General features: G+C 41.6%; 1 protein-coding gene across 4 annotated transcripts in view; it reads right to left on the bottom strand.

Annotated features, from left to right (window-relative positions):
• Positions 1-15838, bottom strand: part of LOC126162585 (probable multidrug resistance-associated protein lethal(2)03659) — a 280738-nt gene that overhangs the window by 88672 nt on the left and 176228 nt on the right. Inside the window, exons 6-7 of one of the 4 annotated variants that reach the window (XM_049919181.1) lie at positions 2096-2173; positions 1083-1287 (exon numbers count right to left, since the gene is read on the bottom strand). In XM_049919181.1, the coding sequence (XP_049775138.1) occupies positions 1083-1287; positions 2096-2173 (283 nt within the window). Of the gene's footprint in view, positions 1-1082; positions 1288-2095; positions 2174-15838 lie in introns of those variants that run through there. The other 3 variants (XM_049919185.1, XM_049919183.1, XM_049919184.1) reach the window with 3 other exon arrangements.

Below are 15838 nucleotides of genomic sequence, written 5' to 3'. Positions count from 1 at the left end.
AGGAAGGCATCAAGCGAATTTTTATCTGCTGTTTTAAATAGATATATTTTGCGTTTATTTTTAGTGGTTTTGGTTGATATGGTTTTGAGCCTCACTACAATTACTTTGTGTTAACTCAGCCCTGTATCAATCATGACACTCTATTAGATCAGGCTTATTCATGGCTAAGAAGTCAAGTGTGTTTTCGCAACCATTTACAATTTGTGTGGGCTCGTAAACTAATTCTTCAAAGTAATTCTCAGAGGAAGCATTCAGTACAATTTCAGAAGATTTTTTCTGTCTACCATTGGCTTTGAACATGTATTTTCGCCAACAAATCGAGGGTAGATTGAAGTCTGTAGATTGAAGTCTCCACCAATTATAACTGTATGAGTGGGGTACTTATTTGTAATGAGATTCAAGTTTCTTTGAACCGTTCGGCTATTATATGATCTGAGTCAGGGGTCGGCAGAATAATAAAGCAGTACCCACAAGACAACTGTTGCCCAATGTTTAATCTGAAAGAAGTCTTTACAATGAAAGGCGGCTACTACAGACTGTTCAGTGGTTAACAATCTGGATATTGAACTTGATAAAAGGCTTATTAAATATGTTCTTTTCATTTTTATATCCTGCGTGGTATGAGTGCTTTCATCAGCAACAGGAGCATAACACTGCATATGAAATTTGAGCAGGAAGAGATAAAAACACAATAAAATGAAATATACATAATTACACAAGGCGAATTTAACTGCCATATCCAGCGTTGGTTTAAGCCCCCAAGCGACATAAGCTGCTGCTTGGGGTAGCGAGCTGAGAGGGGAATCAGAGACACCATGGTTAAGATTTCAATGCAGGACATATCATATTTAGTAGTGGCTACTTGGAATGGCATGCTGAGAGAAGCACCCAAGTGAAATATCTGTCTACAGTGTGTATCACACTTAGCAGTGAAAGCAAGACTGACAAGGGTGAGTGGGAACAGAAAAATGGGGAGAGGATGGGGGCAGTGGCAAATCTAAAGTCACTTGTGTGGAAAAATGTACTCAAACCGGACCAGGCTAAATCATTAAGAAACATCTGGAACTTCATATTTTACTTACCTTCCTGTATATAAGTGAACAGCATGCTACCCTTATTTTCATGCCCATATGGAGAATAGCCATCATATATGGATGAATAACAAATATGTTGAATGCTGAACATAAAATAACAGCAGCTGCATATCCATATGCCTCTTCTTCGGTAATGTCACTTCCAGGATTGAAAAAACGTATCAGTCGACCTAAGAACAAAGGTTGTGTAAGCCTGTGAAAAGAAGATGTAAATATTTTAAATCTTACATTTTCCTCACTGTGAAGTTGGCTCAAAGAGTCACTGGATTTCAATAATTCGACTCATACCAAGAGATTTGGGAATAAGAACAACTAACTTTCCCAGAGAAAACATTAAGTAATTCAGTTTTGCAAAATTAAGAGAGATTCTTTTCCAGAAGCTGAAAAGTGGAAAAAGTGATGTACTTGCAGTATTAAAAGTCTATCAATGAAAAGTATTTTGTCAGTTACTATGAATAAAATTATATAAAAATGATATTGGCTTCAATATATATGCACCAATGGGAAAGTGCAGACCAAAGCAGATTACTTCAATATTCGCTGCACTGTACTTCTGAAGTCAGTTTTATTTCAGTTAGACAGCCCATACAGGTGAAACATTTCTCACTATCACACTATAATGTTACACATACACAAAGAATCTGAACACATTAATATTCATGCTGCCCAGATCCAACTAAGTTACAAAAAATTAAGGAGAGCATAACTAAAGGGTATTTTTGAAGCATAATACTTTCATTTGCAATGTGTGCTTTGGAAAAAAAAGGAAAGGTCAACAACATAAAATTTAGTTACATTCTTCACTAGGGGTTTAAAGTTAAGCTCTAGAAACAGCCATCATGCAATTAAACTGGCTACATCTGAGTAAATTAGTACCTGTGAGGTTCAAAAATTTCTCAGTACTACATTCTTCTTTTCATTGTCATGTACATGATTTGATTTATTAGAATTCTCTCAAAGAGTGTCAATGTACAAACCAAACAAACATCAATACTATTTACTTTTCCTGCAGAATTTCCTTCTGGCTGTGTGAAGTGAAGTATCTTATCAGATAACCCAGGAAGACAGGTTGTTGGAGTCTGCACAGGAAACAGGATTGAGGTTGAAAACGCAGTACCAACTGATACTAAAATTAACACCACACACACACACACACACACACACACACACACACACACACACACACACAGTGACAATATTTGTTACTAATCCTTCTTTAAACATTGTGTTGCAACAGAAGTAACTGCTGTATTTCTTTCCAAAATTATACAGCATAACTGTTGTTAGCTCTGGGTTATTATTTATCATTTCTGTAATCGTTCCTTAGCACTCTTCATGCAATTTTGTAAACAGTGAGCCTCTATCTATAGTACTCTAAAAGCATGGCAGATTACATATGTAGTGTACCTTAATTATCAATCCCCCTCTCCCCCCACACCCCCATTGCTACTCCATCTCTGGATGGTGTATACAAATAAATATTGTCAGTTTGCCGTACAAGTATGGCTGCAATTCTTTTGTTGTGTATCTCACTCCACACTGATCAAACTCACAATGAATTGTGGAAATTGTCTTCAATCTTCTCAATTTCTTCCACCTCTATCTACATATAAACTCCACAGGGCACAGTATGGTGCATGGAGGATAGTACCTGGCAGCACTGTTAGTCATTTCCTTTCCTTTTTTCGTTCTCACAGAGCGAGGAAAAAATAACTGTTTGTATGCCTTCAAATAAGCTCTAATTTCTTGTATCTGATCTTCGTGGTCCTTACGCGAACTGTATGTTGGTAGTAGTAGAATCTATCTGCAGTCAGCTTCAAATGCCATTTCTCTACAACATCTCCACAGTGTTCCTTGGGCGAATCATCATCTTCCCTTCAGGAATTCTCATTTGAGTTCCCAAAGCATCTCCATAATACTTGCTTGTTGTTCAAACCTACCAGTGACAAATCTAGCAGCCCGCCTCTGAACTGCTTCAATGTCTTCCCTTAATTCCAGCTGGTGATAATCCCAAACACTCAAGCAATACTCAAGAATGGGTAGTACTAGCGTTCTAAACATGATCTCCTTTACGGATAACTCACACCTTCCTAAAATTCTCCCAATGAACCAAAGTTTACCATTTGCCTTCCCTGCCTATGCCTTACATGCTCATTTCATTTCATAGATCTTTGCCATGTTACATGTATATATTTAATTGATCAGACTGTGTCAACAGCACATTACTAATACTTTTAGGTGTCACTGATCACACCAACTAGAAATTTCGTCTGTCATCTTGTATCCTACACAGTCACTCAACTTCAACATTTTCCCACACACCACAGCATCAGCAGCAAATAACCTTAAACTGTCTGTCAGATTTATGTAAATAGAAAAATAATAACAGCAGTCCTATCACAGTTCCCTGGGGAACTCCTGACAATATCCTTGTGTATGTTTACTGCTCACTGTCAACACTGAGTTCTATTACTTAAGAAGTCTTCGAGCCAATAACATTTCTGGAAACTTACTCCGTACACTCATACCTTCATTAACAGTCTCCAGTGGAACACTGTCACACACTTTTCAGAAATTAGGAATACACGAGCGATGCCAATTCGTGGACAAAAGATTGTACACCTGAGGAAATTATTATATTCAAACTGAGAAGATGTTCAATAATTCTGCAGCAAACCAATGTTAAGGATATTGACCCGTAATTTTGCAAGTATGCTCTTTTACCCTTTTTATACACAGGAGTTACCTACACTTTTTTCCAAGTCCTTCTGACTTTGTGCTGGGTGATTCACAATTAATGCAACACATTTAAGAACCCAATGCCACAGAGTACTCGTGGACAAAAAAACTAAATCGGGATGCCACCTGGACTTAGTGACTGATCTGTCCTCAACTTTTTCAGTTGCTTCTCCATGACAGAGATGCTTATTACAGTGTTGTCCACACAGGTATATGTGCAATGGTGGAACAATAGTATGTTTTTGTGATATTCCTGTGTGAACAATTTCTTAACTGTGAAATCTGAAACTTTGGTTTTCCTCTTGCTATGTTTTATTGGTGCAGCAAATTGCTAAATCGGTATCTGAACAAAAGCCTTTGACCCACTCAGTGATTTTACTTAGAATTTTCTCCGATTCCATAAAAGTTTCTAAGTGATGGCTCCACACCAAAAAATGTCAAATTAGAGGAGTGACCTGCGCAACCTTCTATTATTCAGATACATCTTTTAGAAGAATATGCCTTCAATATGATGCACTTAGTGTGATCCTTCCACCTAAAATTCCTGCAAAGATATATTTGTAAGTGGTTAATGATTTTTACACATAATTTACAGCATAGCCAAAAGATATACAATCTTTTCATCCATTGACAGACTTATAGGGTGTTTCACAAATGGCGCAGGCACTGTCTCTGGCACTGCACTAGAAACATAGCTCCAAAGGTAGGTCCTTATTACAACATGATGATCCAGCCTGTTGCTCTTTCAGTATTGTTATTTCATGAAGGACAATTCAATAGTATTTGCCCCCAGCCTGTCTATGAAAACATTATGGGGTGTTTTCATTGATAGTATAGTCCTTATCACATAAGCCTGAAATGCCATATGGCACAATTTGCTTCGACTTCTGTCCAAAAATAACTTTGTTGGACTTCTGCTTAAGGCTGCTCTTAACTCTTAGTGTCTTTTTGATTAAAGCTAATATTCCACCAACTTCACCACCTGAGCAATGAGTCATGCAGTGATTGGTACCTGCCAATGGGGTATATACTCCCAAAAATCACCAGAGACATCAATTAGATACAACATGAAATGCTCTACATCACAGTATACACTGATGGAAAAGGAAAGCGCTACACCATGAATACTTTGGCCAAACAGTAATAAACATACCCCATAATTCACACGCCTGCGACATATGCTGAGTAAATTGTCACCCTTATGCAACCTTATTTGCAATACAGCAAGAAGCTGTTTTTACAGATGATGACTGATATGAGTACACAGTGTCTACTGAGTGCGAGTTATGTTACTGTAACTTTTGAAACTTTTCAAATAAGGATCCAACACACTATGGACAGAGGATGTACATGTGCAGCTTATTGCCATCTTCCAGACTTTGTGAGAGTTGTTTAACTATCAGCATAAGGGACATATGAGCATTACACAGACAGATCACAGAGAGAGTTGGCTGCAGTGCAATGACTGAAAAATGAGTGATAATGAGATAGATCCAGGACAACAGTGGCCAAGAAGAGTAGGCATGAGTTCTTCCAATAAAACTCACCACATGAGGATTGGAGGATACTCTGACTGACTCTGCCTTATAGACAGATGGCAACACTTGAAATCCAAGCAGACCTTACAGAGAGGGTACCACCATGAACTGTCAATAACAGATTATTGGAAACCAATTTGAGATCTAGAGTACTGTTTACTGCTGGCACCAAACCACAAACACTAAAGACTTGCATAGGGTAGAACCAGAGTCAGCTGGGATTGAGTAAAATTTTGTGGGGCTCAGGAATAAGTGTAACTTCCATCTGTGCTAGTCATATTGCCACAGATGTATCCACAGAGGATCTGATGAAAGGTCACAGGAAGCAGCGATTCTTGAGAACTACAGCTCTCGAATTCCTGGAGTCACAGCGTGGGGTGCAATAACATACAACAGGACTGATCTGGTAATTGCTGAAAGGAGTCTGAATACTTACCAGTATTTAGTAAGAAGTAAACCTGGTTTTCATATCCTTCACGATCAGCGTAGTAAATGACGTATTAAAACAATGCAAGATTCCATACTATAGTTTACACCACAAACGCCTCTGAGAATGTACAGAACCCTTCACTGGCCTGGTCAATCCCCAGATTTGTCACCAATGTAGTATTTAACAGTGGTCTAGGGTCAAGGAGAAGTTGTAAAGAGAGAAAGTGTATGAGGGTACTGAATGGGTGATCCAAAAATGTTAAGGTACAAGAAAATTACAAGAAAATCCTATGATTTTTGTGTGTGTGTGTGTGTGTGTGTGTGTGTGTGTGTGTGTGTGTGTGTGTGTGTGTGTGGATGGGGGGGGGGGGGTAGTTGGAACAGGGTTGTGGGAAAACAATAGAAAAAAGGATTACAAGTAAAAATGGGTTTGGTAGTACGAATGAGTGAAGAAAAAATAGACTGAGTTCTGCAATAAGGAATACCCCATTCAAAAATCACAAGAGGATGAGATATACATAGAAAAGATCTGGAGACAAAGGAAGATTCCAGCTGGATCACGTTATGGTCAAACAGAGATTTCAAAATCAGACAGTGGATTGTAATGTGTGCCCAGAATCAGACAGACTTACATCACAATTCAGTAGTGATGAAGAGTAGACTGAAGTTTGAGAGAATCAACTGGAAGAATCAGTTTGGAAGGAAATGGAGTACGTAAGTACTGAGGAGTGATGTGACACATTTGAAGTTTGCTAAGTTGAATTGAATTGAATTTTATTTGATCTTGTAAGATTACAGTTTGTACAGTAAATGTACGTGTAATATAGGACATGTCAAAGTATTAAAACATTCATCATCACTTATTTTTCTACACCTTTAGCTTACATTTTTACATCACTGATAATGAATAACAATATATACAAATTTAATGGCATAAGTATTCTTCAACACTGTAAAACTCTGTACTTCACAATGACTTTCCAAAGAAACTTAGACTATCTTGGAGGTTTTTGGGCAGACTTCTTAGTAGTCTGATACCAGAGTACTGGGTCCTTTTTCTAGCATTGCCAGTCTGTGGGGTATGCTCTGTACTTCATTCTTCCTTCTTGTATTGTGGGTGTGTACACCAGCATTTGTAATCCAGTCCTCACTACCTTTTGTGATGTACATTATTGTTTTGTATAAATACAACGATGAAAAAGTTAAAATACCTAAATTCTTGAAACCGTTTCTGCACGTTTCAGAGGTCTTTCTTCTTAAAATGGTCCTAATTGCTTTTTTTTGTGATGTGAACACTCGTTTTGTCTCTTGTTTGAGTTTCCCCACACAGTCACTCCATACTGTAAGTATGGTTTGAAAAGTCCATGATACACTGTACACAGAAGATTCTTGTCTGAATACTGTGATAGCTGCATCATTAAGAATATGACAGAGCTCAGTTTCTTACAGACATTATTAATATGTTTTTTCCATTTCAGTTCATTATCCACAAGAATACCTAAGAATCTAGCAGATTCTACTTCTTCCAGCCTTGTTCCATGAACATCTAAATCCATGTCTACAGCCTTTTCCTTGTTTTTAAACACTGGATACATTTTTTTAGATTTATAACCAGTTCATTTTCCAACAGCCATTGAGCTGTGACATTTGCAGATATGTATGCTCTTCTCTCAGGCTGTTCCATATTTTGGTCACTATTTAGTATTGTCATGTCATCAGCATACAATATTTTCTTTTCTTCCTCCTCAACACCCATATCATTAACAAACACATTTTAATAACAATGGCCCCATTACCGAACCCTGCAGCACTCCATATTTGATGGAGTTTGGTTTCTGATTGGTAAGAGTTTCCTAATGATACATACTGCTTACAGTTGCACAAGTATGATTTTATCCATTGACCTGGTTGCCCCTGAATGCCATAGTTGCTTAATTTTTATATCAGCATTTCATGGTCAATAGTGTCGAATGCCTTTGAAAGATCCAGAAACATTGCAGAGACAACCTTTTTCTCATCTAAGGACTGTAAAATGTACTCTGTTAGACTGGTAGTTGCTGATTCTGTAGATTTACCCTTTCTGAAACCATGTTGTGAGGGTATGAGAATGTTATGTTTGTCCAAATAGTTAACTAATCTGGTATACATAAGCATTTCTAGGATTTTTGAGAAACCTGACGTCAGTGAAACTGGTCTGTAGTTGTTGGGATCATCCTTATACCCTTTCTTGTACACTAGCACTACCGTCTAAATGGCTGCAAGAAAAGTGTGAAAAAAAATCAAAAAAAGAAATTATTATTGGATGGACTGATTCGGCATATAGAAAAGTCAAAACAACCTTCAGTGAAATTGGAAGCAAATTGGTAATACTAACAGTGCAATGGGAATCCACTATTAAACACAAAAGGGAGAATGGATAGGTGGAAAAGGTACATGAAAGGCCTTTATGAGGGTGAGAATTTGTCACAAATTTTGATAGAAGAAGAAACTGGAGTTGATATGGAAGATATCAGAGACAGAATCTGGAAGATCTGAGATCCAATTGGGTAGAAGCTATAGATGACATGCCACCATCAATTCCTAAAATCAGTGGAGCAAGTGGCAACCTATCAACTGTTCAAGTTGGTGTGCAGAATATTCAAGACAGGTGATGTACAATCATCCTTTCGGAAAAATACCAACCACACAATTTGGAAGATCCAAAGGACTGGTAAGTGTGAGAACTGTCTCACAATCGGCTTAACAGTTCATGCATCCAAGCTGTTGATGAGAGTAATACACAGAACAATGGAAAGGAAAATTTCGGATTTGTAAGGAGATGGTCAGTAAGCTTTAGGACAGGTATAGGCCCAGAGAGGCACTTAGGACATTGCACACAGGATCTATCAAAGCCAGAAAAACATTTGACAAAATAATATTGTTCAAGATGTTTGAAATTCTGAGAAAAAAAAGGAGTAAGCTATAAGGAAAGACAGGTAATATACAGTATGTACAAGAACCGAGAGGGAACAATGCAAGTGAATGACCAAGAACGAAGTGCTCAGATTAAAAGGGTTAAAGATGGGACGCAGTCTTGCATCCCTACTGTTCAGTCTATACCATGAAGAAACAATGACAGAAATAAAAAGAAATGTTCGAGTAGGAATAAAATTGAGACTGAAAAGATACCAATGATAGGATTCACTGATGATCTTGCTATACTCAGTGAAAGTTAAGAATAACTGCACAATCCTTTGAATCAAATGAATAGCCTGAGCACCAAATATGGACTGCGAGTAAAGTGGAAAGAGACTGAAGTAGTGAGATGCAACAAAATGAGAACAGCAAGAAACTTATCAAAACTGGTGATCATAATGTAGACATAGTTAAAGAATTCTGCTACCCTGGACACAAAGTAAACCATGATGGATGGTGAAGGACATAAAATGCAGAGTAGCACTGGCAAAAAAAGGGCATTCCTAGCCAAGAGAAGTTTACTGTTAGCAAATGTAGGATGTACATTTGGAGCACAACATTGTATGGGAGTGAAACATGAACTGTGGGCAAGACAGCACAGAAGAGAATTGAAGCTTTTGCAAGTGGTGCTACAGATGAATGTTGAAAATTAGGTGGATTTGTAAGGTAAAGAATGAGGAGGTTCTCCGCAGAATGGTGAGGAAAGAAATGTATGGAAAACACAGACAAAAAGTAGGGACAGGATGTAGTAGGGGAACACAGAGTCTGGAATACATTCAGCAAATAACTGAGTACTTAGGCTGCAAGTGCTACTCTGAGGTGAAGAGGATGGTGTAGGAGAAGAATTTGTGGTGGCTAGCAACCTTCAATACCTTATGCAGCGTGTATATCAGATGTGCAAAAATTCCTAAAAGTAACATCTGGATGTTGTTTGTTGCCATGCCACAAGAAATAAAAGATTTTATTCATCTGTGTTGGGGTAACACCTCATACAGATAATAATGGATATATAAGTTCCAAATGGAATGAAAGTTTTATCATTAATATCCCTTATATAATTAGTATCTTCACTACATTTGATGAATATCACTAGTTTTTCAAGCTATAACACTTTATATTCTGCCAATCTACAGTATTTGTTTGTATTGAGTGTCAGCTGGTAGTCTTTGCATGAATCACTGATCTATTAGTCTCCCTCCATTTCATAACAAATTTCAAATGATGAGCTCCACATAAATCTATAGAAGTGCATCATGTGCAAACGTCAAACAGCTTCACAAAGCTAAAAATGTTATTCACTATGTCATTAAAATATAGCATGAACATTTCTGTGAGGTATGCCTGACGCTACTTTCACTCCTTATGTGTCATTTTGTTTTATAAGGATGTGGCACATTCTGTTTAGTATGAAGTTACTTCAATAAAACATCTTATGTTGGGTAAGCATGTAGTTTTATTACTAGGTGACTGAAAAACCATATCAAACTCTTTCTGTTACAAAGAAATTGCCCTCCAAGCAGTTTAATAATGTCATTCCTATGAAATTATCACAAAGCCATGTTTCCTATTGATGAAACAAACTGAAAGTAATAAAATTAATTTGTCTCAAAGAAAGATAAGAACATCTGAAAGTTTACAGATCGTTGTACAATACCACCAACCATACGGAATTATAAATTACACCCTTCTAGCACTATGTACATCATGTACAAGTCAGTACATTTGACTCATTAGTAATGTCTCCTACTTCATTCTCCAAATCACATTTTTAAGAATGTAAGATGCCCTTAACCATCTGTAAATCCAAAGCATACATCTACTGAAGTTTCCTGTGTTCATATTCATTTTTCACTTAACTCCAAGACCTGATGCTGTGATTATTTTCAATTACTCTCCAAAAATATTCATTGCAGAAAAATTTCCTGAATGGCACTGTTTCCATACCAAATAAAATTTCTTCAAATCATGCTGCACAGATTTTATAAGTGCCATTTTGATGTAAAACCACACCAAGTTACTAAAAATTTTTATTGTTTCAGCAGTAAATCCACATAGGGCAGATTTTTAAAAAATATGTCATATCACATGTCTACAATTTTTAAGTATACAAATTAAAATTAAATGTTTAAACTATTTGCAGCATAATAAAAGTTTCTAGCAGCTTGTGGTGGTTTTACATCAAAGTATCTTAAGTGACACTCACCTAGTTCAATGGACATCTGCTTCTTCTTTTTTTTTTTTTTTTTTTTTTTTTTGTGGTTTTAGGGCGCAAAACTTCTATGGTCATTAGCGCCCAGCCCGTGACTTAAGACAGTAAAAAACCGAAATTGAAAACCAGCAGCAATGGGAACAAAGTCAGAAAATTGGAGAAACTAAAAATGGAAGAATGCTTAAAAATCTGCTACAGAAAGGGGGTGGTTGTCCCCAAAAAAAGCTTCAAATGACTGACGTCATTTCACTGTCACTAATAAACTGGAGAACGCGGTCGGCTGAGCGCGTGTCATCTGCCAAAATCGACGATAAATCAGGCGATAGCTGTAGACGGGAGCGTAACGGATTAAAATAGGGGCATTCAATTAAAAGGTGTCTTACCGTCCACAGCTGAGAGCAGTGGGGACAGAGTGGGGGAGGATCGCCGCTTAAAAGATGTCGATGGCTAAAACGACAGTGCCCTATCCGGAGTCTAGCTAAAATTACCTCCTCCCGACGACGCGTTCGGGAGGAAGAGGTCCAAGCGCAAGGAAGGGCTTTCACTTCCCGCAATTTATTACGGGGAAGTGCCGACCAATGCGCATGCCATAAATGAGCAACTTGGCGACATAAACCGCTCCGTATATCGGTGAAGGGAAGCGACTGAATAGCTGGCCGAGGAAGAGAGACTGCAGCCTTGGCCGCTATATCGGCCGCCTCATACCCACAGATACCAGCGTGTCCCGGGAGCCAGAGGAACGCCACCGAGACGCCCCTCAGGTGGAGCAAGCGCAGACAGTCCTGAATCCGGTGGACCAGAGGGTGCACAGGGTAAAGAGCTTGGAGACTGAGGAGAGAGCTGAGAGAATCTGAGCAGATAACGTACTGTATCCGCTGATGGCGGCGGATGTAGTGGACAGCCTGGAGAACAGCGTAAAGCTCCGCAGTATAAACCGAACATTGGTCGGGAAGCCGAAAGCGATTTGGGGTGTCGCCAACAATATAGGCACTCCCTACACCTAACGATGTTTTCGAGCCGTCGGTGTAAATAAATGTGGCGTCCGTCATTTGTGCACATAGAGCAGCAAATGCCCGACGATAAATAAGTGTAGGGGTACCATCCTTGGGAAATTGACAAAGGTCACGGAGCAGGCAGATCCGGGGACGGAGCCAAGGCGGTGCTGTACCCCAAGTTGTCAAGAAGGTTTTAGGAAAGCGGAAGGAAAGAGAATGGAGCAGTTGACGGAAGCGGACTCCCGGGGGTAGTAGGGAGGAGGAGCGGCCTGCATACCCTACATCAAAGGAGGCGTCGAAAAAAAGGTCGTGGGCTGGATTAGCAGGCATGGAAGACAGATGGCTAGCATAACGACTCAGGAGGACTGCTCGCCGATTGGACAGCGGAGGTTCAGCAGTCTCAGCATAAAGGCTTTCCACAGGGCTAGTGTAAAAAGCTCCAGACACTAAACGTAATCCACAGTGGTGGATAGAATCGAGACGCCGAAGAATAGACGGCCGAGCAGAGGAGTAGACTATGCTTCCGTAATCCAATTTTGAGCGCACTAAGGCGCGATAGAGGCGGAGAAGGACCACTCGGTCCGCTCCCCAGGAGGTACCATTCAGGACACGGAGGGTGTTAAGCGATCGCAGACAGCGAGCCGAAAGATAGGAAACGTGGGAGGACCAGCACAGTTTTCTGTCAAACATAAGACCCAAGAATTTAGCGACGTCTGAAAACGGAAGGTTGACAGGACCTAGATGTAAGGAGGGCGGAAGAAACTCCTTTCGTCGCCAAAAATTGACACAAACGGTCTTACTGGGTGAGAAACGGAAGCCAGTTTCGATGCTCCACGAGTGGAGGCGATCGAGACATCCTTGAAGACGACGTTCAAGAAGGCTGGTCCGTTGAGCGCTGTAGTAGATCGCAAAATCGTCCACAAAGAGGGAGCCCGAAACATCATGAGGGAGACAATCCATAATTGGATTTATGGCGATGGCAAACAGTACAACACTCAGCACGGAACCCTGGGGTACCCCGTTTTCTTGGGAGAAAGTACGGGAGAGAGTAGTGTTCACCCGCACCGTAAATGTGCGCTCTGCCATAAATTCGTGAAGAAAAAGGGGCAGCCGGCCTCGAAAGCCCCAAGAGAACAGTGTGCGGAGGATGCCTGTCCTCCAACAGGTATCGTATGCTCTCTCCAGATCAAAAAATATTGCTACCGTGTGGCGTTTCCGGAGAAAATTGTTCATGATGTAAGTGGAGAGAGCAACAAGATGGTCAACTGCAGAACGATGCTTCCGAAATCCGCATTGGGCAGGTGTTAAAAGACTGCGAGATTCCAGCCACCAAGCTAAACGGTAATTCACCATACGCTCCAAAACCTTACAGACACTACTCGTGAGAGAAATGGGACGATAGCTAGAGGGGAGATGTTTGTCCTTTCCAGGTTTCGGAACGGGAACGACAATAGCTTCCCGCCACCGTCTGGGGAAGGTACTGTCGGTCCAAATTCGATTATAAAGGCGAAGGAGGTAACGCAGACTATGGGTTGATAAATGCAGCAACATCTGGACATGGATTCCATCTGGTCCTGGGGCGGAGGAGCGAGAAGAAGAGAGGGCATGTTGGAGTTCCCGCATGGAGAAAACAGTATTGTAGCTTTCGTGATTTGGAGAGGAGAAAGCAAGATGTCGCACTTCTGCTGCACGTTTCTTCGGGAGAAACGCTGGCGGGTAATTTGAAGAGCTCGAAATCTCAGCAAAGTGCTGACCCAACGAGTTAGAAATTGCGACGGGGTCCACTAAGGTATCATGCGCGACAGTGAGCCCAGAGACCGGGGAGAAACTAGGCGCGCCTGAGAACCGTCGAAGCCGACTCCAAACTTCCGAGGAGGGAGTGAAGGTGTTAAATGAGCTAATAAAGAATTTCCAGCTTGCCTTCTTGCTATCGCGGATGACGCGACGGCATCGCGCACGGAGCTGCTTATAGCGGATACAGTTGGCCAAAGTAGGATGGTGACGGAAATTGCGTAGAGCACGTTGCCGCTCACGTAGTGCGTCACGGCATGCCTCGTTCCACCAAGGAACTGGGGGGCGCCGGGGCAATTCGGAGGTGCGTGGTATTGAACGTTCCGCAGCTGTAAGAATAACGTCGGTAATATGTGTGACCTCATCGTCGACGCTGGGAAAGCGACGGTCATCGAATGTCGCGAGAGACGAAAAAAGTGTCCAATCGGCTTGGGCAAATTTCCAGCGTCGCGAGCGCATATATGGCAGTGGAGACTGCAGTCTAAGGACACATGGAAAGTGGTCACTCGAGTGTGTATCATCAAGGGCGAACCATTCGAAGTGCCGAGCTAGCGGAACAGTACCGACCACAAGGTCCAAATGAGATAAATTTGTCGTGGAGGCAGACAAAAATGTGGGGACCCCAGTGTTGAGGCAAACTAGATCCGCTTGGTGGAAGACGTCTAGCAATAGAGAGCCACGTGGACAAGGATGAGGAGATCCCCAAAGCGGGTGGTGGGCATTGAAGTCCCCAACCAGCAAATAGGGGGGTGGAAGCTGACCAAGAAGATGAAGGAGATCAGCTCGTGCCATTGGTGTGGATGATGGAATGTATACAGTACAAAGAGAGAATGTGTATCCAGAAAGGGAAAGACGGACGGCGACAGCTTGGAAGGAACTGTTTAAGGGGATTGGGTGATAATGGAGAGTATCATGGAGAAGAATCATGAGTCCTCCATGGACTGGAGTGCCTTCAACAGAGGGGAGGTCATATCGGACGGACTGAAAGTGAGGGAGAACAAAGCGGTCATGGGGACGCAGCTTTGTTTCCTGAAGAGAGAAGATGACCGGCGAGTAGGAGCATAAGAGGACCGACAATTCATCCCGATTGGCTCGAATGCCGCGGATATTCCAGTGGATAATGGACATGGGGTGAAAAGAAAATGGAGGAATGTGACCAAAGTTGCTGTCAACTCAAAGACTGCTCGGAGCTAGCAACCGACAGCATGGAATGGCATTCAGCCGAAGGCAGAAGATCCTGATCCATAGGTTGGTCAGGAGCAGTCCCTGCCACCAGCGATCGGCCGGTTGACCGGCCACCAGCAGTGCGCCTCGGCGACACAGAAGATGGCCGAGGGCGATTTCCGCCAGGTGGTGCTGTAGAGGGGGCACGCCTTGGCGGAGAAGGAGAGGAACTGGGTTTCTTTGTAGCCTTCTTGGAAGAATGTTGTTTAGATGAAGGAGGAACCGATGGTTGTGAAGTTGCGGTACGTAAAAACTCTTCACGAGTATGCTCTTTTTTCGAAGACTTGGCGTCCGACTTTTGGGCTCGAGATGTAGCAGAACCCGACGAAGGGTGAGCCATAGAGTGGGCAGGCGAAAGTGGTGAGGTTGAACGAGCGATCTTTGCGCTGGCCGATCTGACGACCGTGGTGCTAAAGGTGAGGTCGCAAGTCTGCGTGGCCGCCTCCTTTGTTGGCCGAGGAGAAGCAAGGACAGTGCTGTATTTTCCTGTCTGAGGCACGGTGGGCTTGCGACTGGCGAATAATTTTCGAGCAGCAAAGGTCAACACCTTTTCCTTCACCCTTATTTCCTGGATGAGCTTCTCGTCCTTAAAAACGGGGCAATCTCGAGAGGAAGCTGCGTGGTCACCCATACAGTTGATGCAGCGAGGGGATGGAGGTGGACAAGCACCCTCATGGGCATCCTTGCCACACGTAACACATTTGGCTGGATTGGAACAGGACTGGCTGGTGTGATTGAACCGCTGACATCGATAGCAACGCGTAGGGTTTGGGACGTAAGGGCGAACGGAAATTATCTCATAGCCTGCTTTGATTTTCGATGGGAGTTGAACTGTGTCAAATGTCAAGAAGACAGTGCGGGTTG

Source organism: Schistocerca cancellata, chromosome 2 (genome assembly GCF_023864275.1).
Source record: "Schistocerca cancellata isolate TAMUIC-IGC-003103 chromosome 2, iqSchCanc2.1, whole genome shotgun sequence".
Classification (NCBI taxonomy): Eukaryota; Metazoa; Arthropoda; class Insecta; order Orthoptera; family Acrididae; genus Schistocerca; species Schistocerca cancellata.
Note: the sequence above shows the minus strand (reverse complement) of the source record. Positions and strands in the feature narration are given on the sequence as shown.